The sequence below is a fragment of the Lepidochelys kempii genome, chromosome 19 (assembly GCF_965140285.1).
Source record: "Lepidochelys kempii isolate rLepKem1 chromosome 19, rLepKem1.hap1, whole genome shotgun sequence".
In the NCBI taxonomy this organism is placed as follows: Eukaryota; Metazoa; Chordata; order Testudines; family Cheloniidae; genus Lepidochelys; species Lepidochelys kempii.
The window spans coordinates 19,761,409-19,778,691 of record NC_136398.1 but is presented as its reverse complement, the minus strand read 5'-3'; the positions used below and the strand labels follow the sequence as shown (position 1 = coordinate 19,778,691).

The following is a 17,283-nucleotide window of genomic DNA, read 5'->3' as shown; positions in this document are numbered from 1 at the left end:
TATGTACCTGTATTTCAAATGTGTTTGCTCATGTGGTAACACCCACAAGGTATTTAGCCAGCACATTGCGAAGGAACTATATAAGCTGAAAGAAAAGGAGTACTTGTGGCACCTTAGAGACTAACCAATTTATTTGAGCATGAGCTTTCGTGAGCTACAGCTCACTTCATTGGATGCATACTGTGGAAACTGCAGAAGACATTATATACACACAGAGACCATGAAACAATACCTCCTCTCACCCCACTGTCCTGCTGGTAATAGCTTATCAAAAGTGATCATCAAGTTGGGCCATTTCCAGCACAAATCCAGGTTTTCTCACCCTCCGCCCCCCCCCCCCCCCCCCCCACACACACACAAACTCACTCTCCTGCTGGTAATAGCCCATCCAAAGTGACCATTCTCTTCACAATGTGTATGACAGGTTTCAGAGGAACAGCCGTGTTAGTCTGTATTCGCAAAAAGAAAAGGAGTACTTGTGGCACCTTAGAGACTAACCAATTTATTTGAGCATGAGCTTTCGTGAGCTACAGCTCACTTCATCAGATGTTTACCGTGGAAACTGCAGCAGACTTTATATACACACAGAAATCATGAAACAATACCTCCTCCCACCCCACTGTCCTGCTGGTAATAGCTTATCTAAAGTGATCAACAGGTGGGCCATTTCCAGCACAAATCCAGGTTTTCTCACCCTCCACCCCCCCACACAAATTCACTCTCCTGCTGGTGCTAGCCCATCCAAAGTGACAACTCTTTACATAATCAAGTCGGGCTATTTCCTGCATAGATCAAGGTTTTCTCACATCCCCCCCACCCCCATACACACACAAACTCACTCTCCTGCTGGTAATAGCTCATCTAAACTGACCATTCTCCAGGTTTAAATCCAAGTTAAACCAGAACATCTGGGGGGGGGGGGGGGTAGGAAAAAGCAAGAGGAAACAGGCTACCTTGCATAATGACTTAGCCACTCCCAGTCTCTATTTAAGCCTAAATTAATAGTATCCAATTTGCAAATGAATTCCAATTCAGCAGTTTCTCGCTGGAGTCTGGATTTGAAGTTTTTTTGTTTTAAGATAGCGACCTTCATGTCTGTGATTGCGTGACCAGAGAGATTGAAGTGTTCTCCGACTGGTTTATGAATGTTATAATTCTTGACATCTGATTTGTGTCCATTTATTCTTTTACGTAGAGACTGTCCAGTTTGACCAATGTACATGGCAGAGGGGCATTGCTGGCACATGATGGCATAGATCACATTGGTGGATGTGCAGGTGAACGAGCCTCTGATAGTGTGGCTGATGTTATTAGGCCCTGTGATGGTGTCCCCTGAATAGATATGTGGGCACAATTGGCAACGGGCTTTGTTGCAAGGATAAGTTCCTGGGTTAGTGGTTCTGTTGTGTGGTATGTGGTTGTTGGTGAGTATTTGCTTCAGGTTGCGGGGCTGTCTGTAGGCAAGGACTGGCCTGTCTCCCAAGACTTGTGAGAGTGTTGGGTCATCCTTTAGGATAGGTTGTAGATCCTTAATAATGCGTTGGAGGGGTTTTAGTTGGGGGCTGAAGGTGACGGCTAGTGGCGTTCTGTTATTTTCTTTGTTAGGCCTGTCCTGTAGTAGGTAACTTCTGGGAACTCTTCTGGCTCTATCAATCTGTTTCTTTACTTCTGCAGGTGGGTATTGTAGTTGTAAGAAAGCTTGACAGAGATCTTGTAGGTGTTTGTCTCTGTCTGAGGGGTTGGAGCAAATGCGGTTGTATCGCAGAGCTTGGCTGTAGACGATGGATCGTGTGGTGTGGTCAGGGTGAAAGCTGGAGGCATGCAGGTAGGAATAGCGGTCAGTAGGTTTACGGTATAGGGTGGTGTTTATGTGGCCATTGTTTATTAGCACTGTAGTGTCCAGGAAGTGGATCTCTTGTGTGGACTGGACCAGGCTGAGGTTGGTGGTGGGATGGAAATTGTTGAAATCATGGTGGAATTCCTCAAGGGCTTCTTTTCCATGGGTCCAGATGATGAAGATGTCATCAATATAGCGCAAGTAGAGTAGGGGCTTTAGGGGACGAGAGCTGAGGAAGCGTTGTTCTAAATCAGCCATAAAAATGTTGGCATACTGTGGGGCCATGCGGGTACCCATAGCAGTGCCGCTGATCTGAAGGTATACATTGTCCCCAAATGTGAAATATTGCTCCAACCCCTCAGACAGAGACAAACACCTACAAGATCTCTGTCAAGCTTTCTTACAACTACAATACCCACCTGCAGAAGTAAAGAAACAGATTGATAGAGCCAGAAGAGTTCCCAGAAGTTACCTACTACAGGACAGGCCTAACAAAGAAAATAACAGAACGCCACTAGCCGTCACCTTCAGCCCCCAACTAAAACCCCTCCAACGCATTATTAAGGATCTACAACCTATCCTAAAGGATGACCCAACACTCTCACAAGTCTTGGGAGACAGGCCAGTCCTTGCCTACAGACAGCCCCGCAACCTGAAGCAAATACTCACCAACAACCACATACCACACAACAGAACCACTAACCCAGGAACTTATCCTTGCAACAAAGCCCGTTGCCAATTGTGCCCACATATCTATTCAGGGGACACCATCACAGGGCCTAATAACATCAGCCACACTATCAGAGGCTCGTTCACCTGCACATCCACCAATGTGATCTATGCCATCATGTGCCAGCAATGCCCCTCTGCCATGTACATTGGTCAAACTGGACAGTCTCTACGTAAAAGAATAAATGGACACAAATCAGATGTCAAGAATTATAACATTCATAAACCAGTCGGAGAACACTTCAATCTCTCTGGTCACGCAATCACAGACATGAAGGTCGCTATCTTAAAACAAAAAAACTTCAAATCCAGACTCCAGCGAGAAACTGCTGAATTGGAATTCATTTGCAAATTGGATACTATTAATTTAGGCTTAAATAGAGACTGGGAGTGGCTAAGTCATTATGCAAGGTAGCCTGTTTCCTCTTGCTTTTTCCTACCCCCCCCCCCCCCCAGATGTTCTGGTTTAACTTGGATTTAAACCTGGAGAATGGTCAGTTTAGATGAGCTATTACCAGCAGGAGAGTGAGTTTGTGTGTGTATGGGGGTGGGGGGGATGTGAGAAAACCTTGATCTATGCAGGAAATAGCCCGACTTGATTATGTAAAGAGTTGTCACTTTGGATGGGCTAGCACCAGCAGGAGAGTGAATTTGTGTGGGGGGGTGGAGGGTGAGAAAACCTGGATTTGTGCTGGAAATGGCCCACCTGTTGATCACTTTAGATAAGCTATTACCAGCAGGACAGTGGGGTGGGAGGAGGTATTGTTTCATGATTTCTGTGTGTATATAAAGTCTGCTGCAGTTTCCACGGTATGCATCCGATGAAGTGAGCTGTAGCTCACGAAAGCTCATGCTCAAATAAATTGGTTAGTCTCTAAGGTGCCACAAGTACTCCTTTTCTTTTTACAATGTGTATGATAATCAAGGTGGGCCATTTCCTGCACAAATCCAGGTTCTCTCACTCCCTCACCCCCCTCCAAAAACCACACACACAAACTCACTCTCCTGCTGAGTGACCCATCAAAGAACACTTAACTCACAATGGACCATGGAAGATGCCTATCTATACTTAATGGGCTTTTCCTGAGGACATTCTAACTAAAGTATGGGTAATGGCTTCTGCTATGACTAAGCAAAGCAGGCATGGACATGTGACTTGCCCATGTGACTCCAAACCCTGTTCTCAGTGGTGACAGATGACAGAACAAGGAGCAATGGTCTCAAGTTGCAGTGAAGGAGGTCTACGTTGGATATTAGGAAAAACTATTTCACTAGGAGGGTGGTGAAGCGCTGGAATGGGTTGCCTAGGGAGATGGTGGAATCTCCATCCTTAGAGATTTTTAAGGCCCAGCTTGATAAAGCCCTGGCTGGGATGATTTAGCTGGGGTTGGCCCTGCTTTGAGCAGGGGGTTGGACTAGATGACCTCCTGGGATCTCTTCCAACCCTAATCTTCTATGATTCTATGACTAAGCAAAACGTGCATGGACGTGTGACTTGCCCATGTAACTCCAAACTCCATCTTGTTACCTGTAATTTTCACAAACTAGAACAATGGGTTTCCCTTCACTTGGCGGAAGCTATAAAAGGCCCTGGAAACATCTCCATTTTGCCTCTTTCCTGCTCTGATCTCTGGACTATGAACTTATACTAATGGGAGCATTCTAACCAAGGGACTGAGGACCTTCCAGTGATTTGAAAGCAACCAGAGACTGAACAAGCCAGCAGTTTATTCCATCATTGCTACAGGCCTGATCCAAGAACCTTGCATTTATTGTTACATACTTTTAGCCTATTTTAACTCTTACCTTTCTTTTTATAAATAAACCTTTAGATATTAGATACTAATTAAGCATGATTATTGGGTGAGATCTGAATTGTATATTGACCTGGTATGTGTCTGGCCCTTTGGGATCAGAAGAACCCTTTAGTTGATGAAATTGAGTTTAAAAAACCACTCATCATTAAGTCTAGTGTTTTTGGTGGTGATATAAGGACTGGAATGCCTAAGGAGACTGCTTTTCTGACTTCTTGTTAGCCAGTGTGGTGAAACAGAAGTTTACTTATGTTGCTGGTTTGGTATATCTTATGGGAGAATAACCACCAGTTTGTGGAGGGTGTCTTCCCTATTTCTCAGCAGTTTGTCCTGAATTTGGCATTCTCAGTTGTGACCCACTGAGGCATGGTGACACCCTGCCCTTTTCTTCCTCATCTCTCCACCCTCCTTTTCTTGCCTTAAAAAGAAAAATATATATTTTTTCCAGCTTGTTGGCACTCTGGGGCACTTGGGCCTCTAAAGTCTTAAATTTGAAAGAGTCCTGGTTTTATGGCTGGAGGCAGAAAAGTGCTCACCAGACCTGCGAGGCTTGTTCCCCTGTCAGTTGAAATGTTGGCAGTGGGGAGCACCATGAAACCTGACAATCATAGAATATCAGGGTTGGAAGGGACCTCAGCAGGTCATGTAGTCCAACCCCTGCTCAAAGCAGGACCAATCCCCAATTTTTGCCCCAGATCCCAAAACAGCCACCTCAAGGATTGAACTCACAACCTTAGGTTTAGCAGGCCAATGCTGAAACCACTGAGCTATTCCGTCCGTGGCCCTTCATGCTTTCAGAGTAAAGGTGTTATGCTAAAGAATGAGAGTGTCGTGTGGAATGGTAAGAGGAGGAATAATGGAATACTTCATTGCCTTTTAAAAAAAAATTGAAAGGACGGTTGCAGCTAAGCTTTGACTAGTCAGTGGTTCCAATCAGAGGAAGTCTTTAAGGACTGCAGACTTTTGCTGTAGTGCGTACAGGTCTCATTTTCAGTGTCTCATTTTGTTCTCTGCATGGTCTTCTTTCAGTCCCTCTTCTAAGGGAATGGCTCCTTAATGTCACCTTCTGCTGCAAATATTATTCTCAAGTTTTAAGATTTACTTTTGGTCTAGTTTACCAAGAATTTTTCTATGCCTGGTTTTAACACCTCTGTTTCTTTGCAGGTTCTTGTCACAATATACGCAGACTACATTGCCCCTCTGTTTGATAAATTCATTCCACTTCCTGAGGGAGAGCTCAAACAAGCAATTGAAATGATGGCAAAAAGTATTGACTTTCCTTTGACTAAGGTCTATGTTGTAGAAGGTGAGACTTTTAAGTAAACACACAGATGCAGTTCATAAACTCCTTACTTTTTAGTTTCCTTTTAGTTTTATTGATTGGGGGGTTATTTAAGTTTGCCAGCTCCTATGCTTTAGGTGAGGGCATGTGCTCTAGTTATTTCTATGAAGGCACATTTGTGTCTTAGGGTTAGTAAAGTTATAATAAAGTTGCCAGAATGAAAGTTGTCTGTGCAACCTTAAATCAGGCGCGTGCGTGTACACACCCACCCACACACACACACCCCCACCCCCAGCCCCCCATGTGTATGTATTTTCAGCGTTTCATAGGAAGTATGTCATAGAGCAAAGAATAGAACCAGGCCTTCTGGGTCCCAGTTCAGTGCATTAAACAAAGGAAAATCCTCTCACAACCCTGTGCCTCATTAAATGTCCATTTTCTACAGTCGCTGAAGCAGGTATCTGATGGATGAAATTCTTCCATCATGATTAAAGGCAATGCCATAATTCATATGCACAAAGAAGTCAAATTAAGGTTACCCAGCAACTTTCATTCCGGGATTTCCTAACTTTTAAGCATTTGACATTTCAACCCTTAACATTCATTGAAAAGATACAAAAATCTATGCTTTCCTAGATTTAAAACCCTCTGAAAATTCATCATGTGGAAACATATCAGTCCCACACGTCATCAGTTGCCTGAATCCAAGACCTTTATTTCACAGCACAGATCTCCACTACTTGAGCTAAGAGAGTAACAGTTAGTAGTAGTATACTGTTATCTTCTGTGTGGACCTGCCGCTAGAAGAGGGTATGATATCCTTTTGCCAGTGGTTTTTCACAACTATTTATTAGAAGAATATTGTAAGTTAAGATTCCTGGGTTCTATTCTTGTTTTGAGGGGCGGAGGGAGGGGTCAGGTCTAGTGATTAGACAGTGCAGCAAGGCACATAGATTTGGCACATTTATTCAGAAAGGCAATGTGGTCAATGTATGAGATTTGGGTTCTATTCATGACTCTTCCAGATGCCACCTTGTGTTACGTCTGCAAAATGGGGTGAATGATATTAGCATGTTTTGTAGGATATGATGCCATGCTTAAGAATAAGGGCTGTGAAATTCATAGAATTGTTAAGGAAGCCTTTAGACTAGAACCCATGTTGTCTCTTAACTTCCAGCACAATGCACCTTTTCTTAGGTCAAAAGGATATTTTGCAGCTCCTGTTTTGCCTGTATCCCATCTAGAGCCATGTAAGGCTCTCTAGAGTCTAGGAGCAGGTACCGTGGAGTTGCCATAGAGGGAGCTGTGGGGATGGGAACGTGCTTGGTGAAAAAGGTCTATAATTTCAGCAATGAGCCTCTAATAGGCTCTGCTCATCTTGTGTGAATGACAACTTTCAGAGGCCAAATACAGGTTAGTTTTCATGGAGACAGCAAAAAGCACATCTCTGACCTAAAGAGTATCCATCCAAATTTTAATTTCACATGCCACATTGAGGCACTGGAGCTCTTTAAAGAAATAGTTGGGGGGGAAAGGTGAACATTTGCAAAACTACCTATTTTTTCCCAACATAATTCTTGGAAATAGCTGAATTGTTGAAAGGTACAAAACATTAGACTGAGGTAAAGAGAACAAATGGAAAAAATTAGCCCAAATGGTTATAGTTTGGCAAAGTTCTGAGCAACTAAAAACAGGCTTACAATGGAAAGTGTTTGCAAACCTTACCTGATCAGTATCAGCTCTTCCTATTAATTAACTATGGTACTAACTTCAGATCTGATTTAAAGCGCCTTGAAATCAGTGGGAGCCTTTCCATTATCTTCACTGGGCTTCGGGTGAGCTTTCAATGTTTAAATCAGTCTTATTAAAACTTTAACAGAGTTAAGGTTGCCTGTTGATCATTCGTGCCCTTCCGGAATGTCGAGTTCAGCGAAACTCAGACTTCTGAAACCAGGAAACGCAGAGTTAAGGTAAATGCCCATGCAACCTTAACTTTGCCCCCCTGGAGCTGGCAATGGCCAGTGGGAATTGATGATTAACGATGGATAGGGGAAAGAATAAATTTCTGTGGCATCCTGTATGCAAGTGTGAAGGAGTTGTAAAAGGATATGAAGTGAAAGCGTGGTATTCTCTCAAGGCAGTAGGCTCAGTGTTTGTTTGAGCACATGGCAAGTGCAGGTCGCACCTGTCCAATACAAGGCAGAGTGGGAGTGTGTATGTATTATGGGTGTTGTGGAGCATTGCTCAAAGAAGGCAGAGGTAAGATTGTGTGGTCATCGTCTTTAACTTTGTATTTCCTGATTTTCAGAAGTGTAAGTTTTACTGAACTTGATGTTCTGGAAAGGGACAAGGTGTCACTAGGCAACCTTAACTCTGTATTAACAAAGTATTTTGCTATTTAATTTTTTTTTTTTTTAAACAACAAGATTGTTTTTGTTAGGAGCAGTGGCCATTTAGGTAGTTTTGCCTCTTACCTAGATTTGCAGTTGATAGGCTACTGGGCTAGGTAATAATCAAAAGACCTAGCTTTTGTACAGTGCTTTTCTTTACTAGATATCAAAGAACTTTTCATTATCTCCATTTTACAGGAAACTAAGGCACAGAGTTGAAGTGATTTGCCCAAGGTCACCCAGCAAACCAGTGGCAGAGCTAGAAATGGTCCCAGTCCAGTGGTCTTTCCACTGGTTGCTAGGTGATTCCTCAGTGCTCCTTTCCCCCTCCTGTACATCTTGTTATAGTGCAATGGGGATGATGGTCATGCTTTGAAATGTTTGCAGTGTGTAGTGGCTGACAAGGCCAGTGAGAGAAATCTCAGACGTTGTCTTTGTCCCGAAATCTTGACAGTTTTATTATATGGTGGTTACCAAAAGTTTTAAGCATCTTAGGGCACGTCTTCACTGGCAACGTTAAACGTTTAACATGTTTTATGTAGTCGCAGCATGGAACTGGGAGAGCGCTCTCCCAGCACTCTAAAAAAATCAACCTTAATGAGGGGAATAGCTACCAGTGCTGGTTCACTGTTTACACTGACACTTTATAGCACTGAAACTTGCAGCGCTCAGGGGGGTGTTTTTTCACATCCCTGAACGAGAAATTTGCAGTGCTATAAAGTGCCAGTGTAGACAAGCCCCAAGAGAAGACTGGTTTGAGTCTCTTTCTTCTTCCTTTGTCCCACCATTCCCTGCCAACGTTTCCAGGGTGATCCTCCCCTTACAATCCAATTAGCACCCAGAACACATAGCAGCATAGCAGGCTCAGAGAGGTGTTCATAGAATATCAGGGTTGGAAGGGACCTCAGGAGGTCATCTAGTCCAACCCCCTGCTCAAAGCAGGACCAACACCAACTAAATCATCCCAGCCAGGGCTTTGTCAAGCCTGACCTTAAAAACTTCAAAAGAAGAAGATTCCACCACCTCCCTAGGTAACGCATTCCAGTGCTTCACCACCCTCCTACTGGAAAAGTTTTTCCTAATATCCAACCTAAACCTCCCCAGGTGTTAAGTGGTCCATTCATCTCAATGAGATGTTCTTAGCTGAAAAAGCATACCCAGTGGAGCTGAATATAGCCCGAAACATTAGCTCTGAAACATCAACTGCTGCATTCATGTCAGTCGGTGTTCTTTTCTCCCCTTCCCACTGCTGGAGAGTTTCCAGTGTCAAGCATTCCCAGTTTCAGCCATGTGTTCTTGGTGGCTGTTCTAAGCTCCCCACCCAGAGCAGCAGGGCTTCCACAGATCATGGCTCACATGTTGGGATCAGAAGGAGAGTCAGACCCCTATAGCTGGGCAGGGCCCACAGATCCTCGTTTACAGAGGGGGAGTAGGGAGACAGGCTTAGACACACACCCACCACCACCCGCAGAAAGGCAGGCTTCTCAGATCACAAGGAGAGCCAGGAAGAGGGACCATACCCCGTAGATGGTCCTGGGGCCCCCAGGTGCCCCTGCTCGTATTCTCCCCCAGTCCTCCTGTCACCACCAAGACCCCCATCCCAGTGTCCCACCCATTACCTGACCCTCCCCCTCCATTAATCGCCTTCCAAATCACCTCTCTTCCCCTCACTGCATCCCATCCCCCTCTCCCCCTATTCCCGTCTGCTCTTCCACCACTAATCATGCTTCCCTCCCAGGGAAGTTACACGTTTGCACGTGTAACTTATTTTCTTCTCAAAAAACAGTTTAATTACCTGCTGAATATTCTGCTGTCTTCAGATTGCATTTCCCTAAAATAAACCCTTTGACAGATTGGAGCCCGTTTTCTTTTTATTTCAGAATTCTGTCCTGGGTTGGATTTGAATTCACAGTGCCTGGAAGCTATTCAGATTCAGAGTAGCAGCCGTGTTAGTCTGTATTCGCAAAAAGAAAAGGAGTACTTGTGGCACCTTAGAGACCAACCAATTTATTTGAGCATAAGCTTTCGTGAGCTTATGCTCAAATAAATTGGTTGGTCTCTAAGGTGCCACAAGTACTCCTTTTATTCAGATTCAGTGATTGGTACATTCTCCCTTGAGTCATTCAGGTCCTGTAATGTAGAGTTAGTTTTCCAGATAGTTAGCCCCTCTCTCTCAGCACTTGCTCAGTGTAATTTGTTTGACATGCCATCAAGCATTTCAGAGGGTACCTCTCCTAACTGAAGAACTAAAGTCTTTAGCTAATAAGGTTATAATTTGATTTCCCCCAGGGCTAGTGGGTGGCTAATTCTCAAGCACCTGAGACCCTGGTGTGATCTCAGCTCTGCTTTGATCTCTGTGAGCAAAAATTCATTGCTAGATATGTGAACGTTAAGAAAAGCTGTTTTTTGGGAGGGACTCTGTCTTGGGAATCCCGGATTCAAATGACCCCAAATTTGGGTTACTGATCAAAACCCCACACTCCCACGTGGCACATAAAATTTCAAGGCAATCCAAGTAACCATGCAGACTGTAGAGCATTTCCAACAGTTGGACTTAAATCATTCCTAAAACTAGCAAAAATTACTCCACATATTTATGAAACAGCGTTTTTGAACAATTCTCTGTTTGTAGCAAATAAAAAAAAGATTTAGTCCTCAGTGTGGACTATCCAAAAAAGGAAAAATTATTTTAAATGCAGTCATTTCAGTTTCCCAATAGCAAAGGAGCCTTAGGGTATGTCTACAATATGGAGACTATAGCAGTATCACTATGTCACCGTATCTATGCCAACATAATGCTGTAGCATAGATTCAGCCTACATGACAGACGGGGTTTTTTCATTGGTATAGAAACTCCACATTCCAGAAAGACAATAGGTATGTCAGCAAACGTATTCTTCTGTAGACATAGCTGCATCTATAGGAGGGGAGGAGGGGTTAGGTCAGGTCATCATAGCTATTCTAAAGTGGTTGTGTGCCAGCATAAATGTAATCAGGGTCCTTGGTCTCAAACAGCTTAACTCTTTTGCAGCATTAATTATATAAATTTATAAGGCCAGAAGGCACCATTGTGATTATCTGTGACATCATGCATAAGCTTCTTCCATGCTGAAGAGTAGCCTGTGGGAGAGGTGGTGAATCAGGCAATCAAGGCTGGCCTGATGGGCAGTGCAATAAAATTATAGGGAAGATGAGGCTATGTTGTGAAGGGCTTTGTAGTTAAGAATAAAAGTTTGTGCTTGACACAGTGGAAGAGAACTGAGTCAAAGATGAATAGAAGATTATGGGCTTGAGAGACAGAAAGGATGAGGGTACCATCTCTTCACTAATTTAGAGATGAGATGGGCAGGGGAGGGCCTCTAGGAAAAGATCAGGAGCTCTATTCTGACCATGTTAAGTTTCAGTTGATGGCTTGATGTCCATTAGGAGATTCCAGAAAAGGGGATGGAAACATTAGTTTAGATGGAAGGAGATTTGTCTGTGGTAAAGAGATAGATATGAGACATCAGTATAAACATGGAGACAAACAAATTTCTTAATTTCATAGAGATTAAAGTCAGGAGGGACAATTAGATCATCTAGTCTGACCTCCTGTATAGCACAGGTCATTAATTTTCACCCAGATACCTCTATATTAAGTCCAAAGACTTTAGTTAGACCAAAGCATTTCAGTTCTCAGGAGCCTAAAGTGTGTGCCACAGGGAGAGACCAAGGTGCCACCAGTGCCCATGGCCCCTGCAGTGACAGGAGATTGATTAGATGAGATATGCCCAGATGATCACAGCAGGTGAGCCATACTCCAAGCTGCAGAGACAAAAATGCACATCTCTTCTCCAGATCCCTGCCAAACTGACCACGTGAAAATTCCTTACTGACCCCAGATCTGATGATCAGTATCACCCTCAGCATGTGAGCAAGATACTAGTCAAGCATCTAGAAAGAGGATTCTCTATACCATCTTAGAGCACTGCCCACTCCATCTGGTCTCCATTCCAGCTGTGGCCAATCTGATGCTTCAGAGGAAGGCACCAAAAAAAAAAAAAAAATGGAGAGAGCAAGGGAGATTGAGAATATCTGGCCACTTGTGTACTGGTGGTGGGCCGGGGAAGATACCTTCCTGACCAATGCTGGTGACCATCTGAAGCCATGAAACATGAGATTTGATTATAGACATTATCTTAATGCAGAGCTGTAAGTGTTAATCCCCAAGGCCCATGAAGGGAGGGAATGATGGGAATTCATAGATTCACTGTTTCCAAGGCCAGATGGGACCCCACAACTATCCAGCTCTCCCCAGCACTCAGAATGCAGAACTTCTCCCAGAAGTTGGATAAAAGTATATTTTTTAAAAATATATCTAGTTTAGTCTGAAAGGCTCCAAGCAATGCTGAATCCATCACCTCTACTTGTAAACTGTTCCAATGTTTGTTTAACCTCACAGTTAGGACATTTCATCTTAATTAAAGGTTGAATTTATCTAAACTCAACTTCCAGCCATTGCATCTTGTTATGGCTTTGTCAGCAAGGTTGCAAAACCCTCCACTATCATATCTTTTCCATGTATATAAGTACCAGAATTGCCATTCTAAATCAGACCCATAAAATCATAGAAGATGAGGGTTGGAAGAGACCTCAGGAGGTCATCTAATCCAATCCCTGCTCAAAGCAGGACCAACCCCAACTAAATCATCCCAGCCAGGGCTTTGTCAAGCCAGGCCTTAAAAAACCTCCAAGGATGGAGATTCCACCACTTCCCTAGGTAACCCATTCCAGTGCTTCACCACTCTTCCAGTGAAATGGTTTTTCCTAATATCCAATCTAGACCTCCCACACTGCAACTTGAGACCATTAGTCCTTGTTCTGTAATCTGCTACCACTGAGAACAGCCTATCTCCATCCTCTTTGGAATCCCTCTTCAGGTAGTTGAAGGCTGCTATCAAATCCCCCCTCACTCTTCTCTTCTTCAGACTAAAGGTCTATCTAGACCAGTATCCTGCCTCTAACAATGGCCAGTATCATATGCTTCCAAGGAGGGTATAAAAACCCCATGCTAGCGGATATACCACCTGGACCAGGTGACTTTTTAAATTACTACTTTGTTCCAGTGCCATTTCTTCTAAATCTTCATGCGTCACCCAGGTTAAATGCCAGTATCTCATTTTATACTTTACCTGTTAAAACACTGGACAGTAATCAGTCAAAAGCCTGTGTTTCAAAGTTGCAGTAACTCTAAAACAGGTAATGCTACTTTTTATGCAGGCAGTTTGGTCTGATGGCTAGAACAATCGGGAGACCAGAGTTGTATTTCCAGCTCTGCCATTTGGCTACTGGACAACTTGGGCAAGTCACTTCACCTCTCTGTTCTTCAGTTTCCCCATCTGTAAAATAGAGATACCCAACTCTTATGTAATGTTGTTATAATTTTACCCACCTGTTCCTTCTTAAATAGTTGGTAACTGGGGATTTAAATATTCATATGAATCCATCCACCATATTTCTATAATAGCAACTATTGAAGAATTTTTCTCATACTCAAGAATTTTCAGTCCTTCCAGTCCAGACTCTTAACATTGGTATATACCACAGCAATTTAAAAATAGTTCTTTTCACATTCTGTGATACCTTCATTTGTTATGTTTGTGACACTTTGAGTCTGAGTTATGTCTGGTCTGTCCCCTGCAATTCGCTGCCTTTGCTCTAGTTAATTCCCTAGTGATATTCCTGTTGTTGTCACACTAAGTACTTCCTATCAGTGTTGATACATTTAATTGTGTAGAAGTATTTGGTTCTTTCATTTTGTGATCACAGCCTCTTTAATGCTACATAAGGCTGAGTCTACACATAGTTTTTTGTACCAATTTGAACTATTTTGGTTTGGGGTGTGCCTTTTTATAATAAAACTAGTGAAATCAGCATTCATCATAGTGTGGATGCAGTTGTATTAGTATGAAGGTGCTTATACTGGTATAGTTTATTTCTGTACCTGTACAGGAGTAAGCTACATTGATATAACTGGTATACGAGGGAATTGTATGGCTTTATACTGGTTTCCAACAGATTGTAGTTATACTAGCACAGAATCCATGTAGTCAGGCTCTAAATTTGGTAGTGTATTTTCAAGATTACAAACTTCCTTCCAACGCAGCTGCCACTTGCAGTTTATGCACAGGAAGGAAAACTCTCCCTTCAGGAGGGAAGGAAAATTTAGCACATCCCTTGAAGATCACAATAACTGTTTTTTCACTGGTTATCATAGTTACCAGAGTTGGATTATACATCTAGAAGGAAAGTGCTCTGGTTGAATCTCCTGTTCACTGTTCAGGAGTTTGCTTTATAACTGTCTTTTATACATAAATATTTCCTTTCAGAAGTATCTGTACCTAATCTACTCAAGATTTCCCTCTGCCAGTTTTTTTGTAAAATAGATTATAATGTTTTAAATACACACCAACAATCAAACATGAGAAACTCTCCTGACAAATTTTAACAGGAGATATATTTCTTACACAGAGCTAAACAAAAACTATATAAAATTCAAGGGGCATAATTCATAGATTTTTAAGGCCAAGAAAGAACTCTGATGATGATTTTGTCTGTTCTCCTGCATTACATATGCCTGAGAATTTCACACAGTGATCCCTGCGCACAGCCTATAACTTCCGGTTGAGGTAGTGCTTATTTTTTAGATATCCAGTTGTGATTAAAGACTCCAAGTGATAAATAATCTACCACATCCTTTGATAAATTGTTCCAGTGTTTGATTACTCTCACCATTAAAAATGTATGACTTATTTTTAGATTGAATTTATCTAGCTATTGCTTCCAGCCTTTGGATCGTGTTATGCTTGCTAGACAAGAGAGCCCTTTACAATCAGAAATCCTCTTCCTATGCGTAGTACCTCTTAATACCTCTTTTTTTAAATAAGCTAAATAGATTGAGCTTCTTTAGGCTCTCACTGTAAAGCATGTTTTCTAGACCTTCGATCATTCTTGTAGCTTCTATGGACACTATAATGGGCCACAATATTCCAGTAACAGTCTCACTAATTCTGTATGCAGTGGTAATAACAGCTTGATATTTTTTAGCTCAGTGTTCGACTCTCATATATCCAACTGTCAGATATGCCGTTAACCATCATGTTTCACTGGGAGCTCACATTCAGTTGGTTTCCACTATGGCCCCTAAGTCCTTTTTAGAGTCTCTGCATTTCAGGATAGTCTTCCATCCTAAAAGTGTGACCTAACTTCTTGGTTCCTAGATGTGTGACTTACATTAACCTGTACTAATTCAATCCACGTTGCTGTGTAGAACTGACCCATTCTTCTTGTTTACCACTCCACCAATTTTTGTCATCTGCAAACTTTTCTGGCAAGGAATTTATATTTTCTTCCCTATCATTGATAAAGTTTTCAAATAGAAGTGGACCAAGAACACATCCTTGTAAGACCCCAATAGAAATGTACCCATTGCATGACTATTCCCCATATGCTATTACTTTTTGAGATATATCAGCTAGCTATTTTTAAATCCATTGAATGTGATGCATTGGTTTTTGTATAGTGCTAAGCTAAAACTATATAAAATTCCACATTTAAAGGCTGTTTTCTTACTGAGAAAATTTTATGCCATATTTTATGTCCTTTTCTGAACACAGCCTTAACTGTGGTGTTGTATTCAGTGCCTCTATAATAGGTTTTGCAGATAAAGAAATCTATCCCTACAGTATGTATGTAGTACAGAAATAGATTAAACAAATCTAACAGGGTGTCTAAAAATATGCTTCAACCTGAGATTTAATGCATTTTGCCATGAATCAATGCCTACTGATCTCATGGTGGAAAGGAAATGCCCTTGAAAGACTGTTAAATAGAAGGTTGCACAGTTAGATTTTAATGCACACAAAGTACTTTGACGTATGTTTTTAATGTGAATTTTCACCCCCACTAGGTTCCAAGCGTTCCTCCCATAGCAATGCTTATTTCTATGGCTTCTTCAAGAATAAGCGGATAGTGTTGTTTGACACCCTCCTGGAAGATTACTGTGCACTGAACAAAGAACACTCAGAGGGAGAAGATGGTGAAGATGATGACACAAAGTCCAAAGTCAAAGTGAGCTTCATTTTTGTTCTCCTGTCATGTAGTTTGCCTGATCCCTCAGCGAGATTCTCCCTTACATCTTCTCCATATTCTGTTGTAGGATTGTGAAACTGTAAGAACAAAACCTTGAAAGCATTTGAAACTTCATGATTTATTTACAAAAGAATCTCTGAGACACTGGTACAAATGCACCTTCCAAGGCTGTGGATGGGTGCAACATCAGGAGCTCAAGAATCTTGGCTAGAGGTTCCTAAAAACCTCTTGAGAGCTCTGTTGGGCTCTCTTTCCACCTTAGAAGTTCTGGGTTCTACCTTCCTATCCATTTCTTGCCTCGTTAGATCTTGATATATCCCTCACCTGTATCTGTCTTCAGCTGGAGACCTTATAAATTTACTTCTCTCCCCATTCAAAAATCTTTTCCAGGCAGTCAGCAGCATGTTTTCCTATCCAGTCTTGAGGGACTGGCAAAAAGATTCCTGACTTCAATTCAGGAAGAGCCTTCAGGGGGCAGGGTTGGACAGGGCTGGTCTCCTGGTTATATTTCAGCGGTGGGGTGAGAAACAGACCTCTTCTGCAGAACAAAGTCTGCATCCTGAGAAAGTCTGGATAGCAAATGTAATCCACCAAACTGAATTTGTAAAACCCACTTGAACCAAAAAAGTGGATTTCAGTCTGCCCCAGTTATAAAGGTTTTGGGGAAATAGTTCAGACTTGAACTGTTTGGAAGAACACATTTAAATGTCTCCAAATGATGTGTTCTTCAGTAGAATAAGCAAATTTGTTTTACAAAGACTGATTGTACAGTAATAACTTTTTCCACCATCCTGTATGTCAGTCTGGACAGTGTCCTACCAGCAGAGAGAGGACAGGACAAAACAAAATCTAGGACATCCTCAGCATTATGAAGGTTTCAGAGTAACAGCCGTGTTAATCTGTATTCGCAAAAAGAAAAGGAGTACTTGTGGCACCTTAGAGACTAACCAGTTTATTTGAGCATAAGCTTTCGTGAGCTACAGCTCACTTCATCGGATGCATACTGTGGAAAGTACAGAATATTTTTTTATACACACAAACCATGAAAAAATGGGTGTTTACCACTACAAAAGGTTTTTTCTCCCCCCACCCCGCTCTCCT

At 42.2% G+C, this 17,283-nt stretch overlaps 1 protein-coding gene across 4 annotated transcripts in view; it reads left to right on the top strand.

Moving 5' to 3' along the window:
* The window catches only part of ZMPSTE24 (zinc metallopeptidase STE24), a 119,781-nt gene that overhangs the window by 76,186 nt on the left and 26,312 nt on the right, over nucleotides 1–17,283 (top strand). For all 4 annotated transcript variants that reach the window (XM_073317423.2, XM_073317424.2, XM_073317425.2 and 1 more), the window contains 2 exons: nucleotides 5,545–5,686; nucleotides 16,001–16,161. In XM_073317423.2, coding sequence (XP_073173524.1) covers nucleotides 5,545–5,686; nucleotides 16,001–16,161 — 303 coding nt within the window. The remainder of the gene's footprint in view (nucleotides 1–5,544; nucleotides 5,687–16,000; nucleotides 16,162–17,283) is intronic.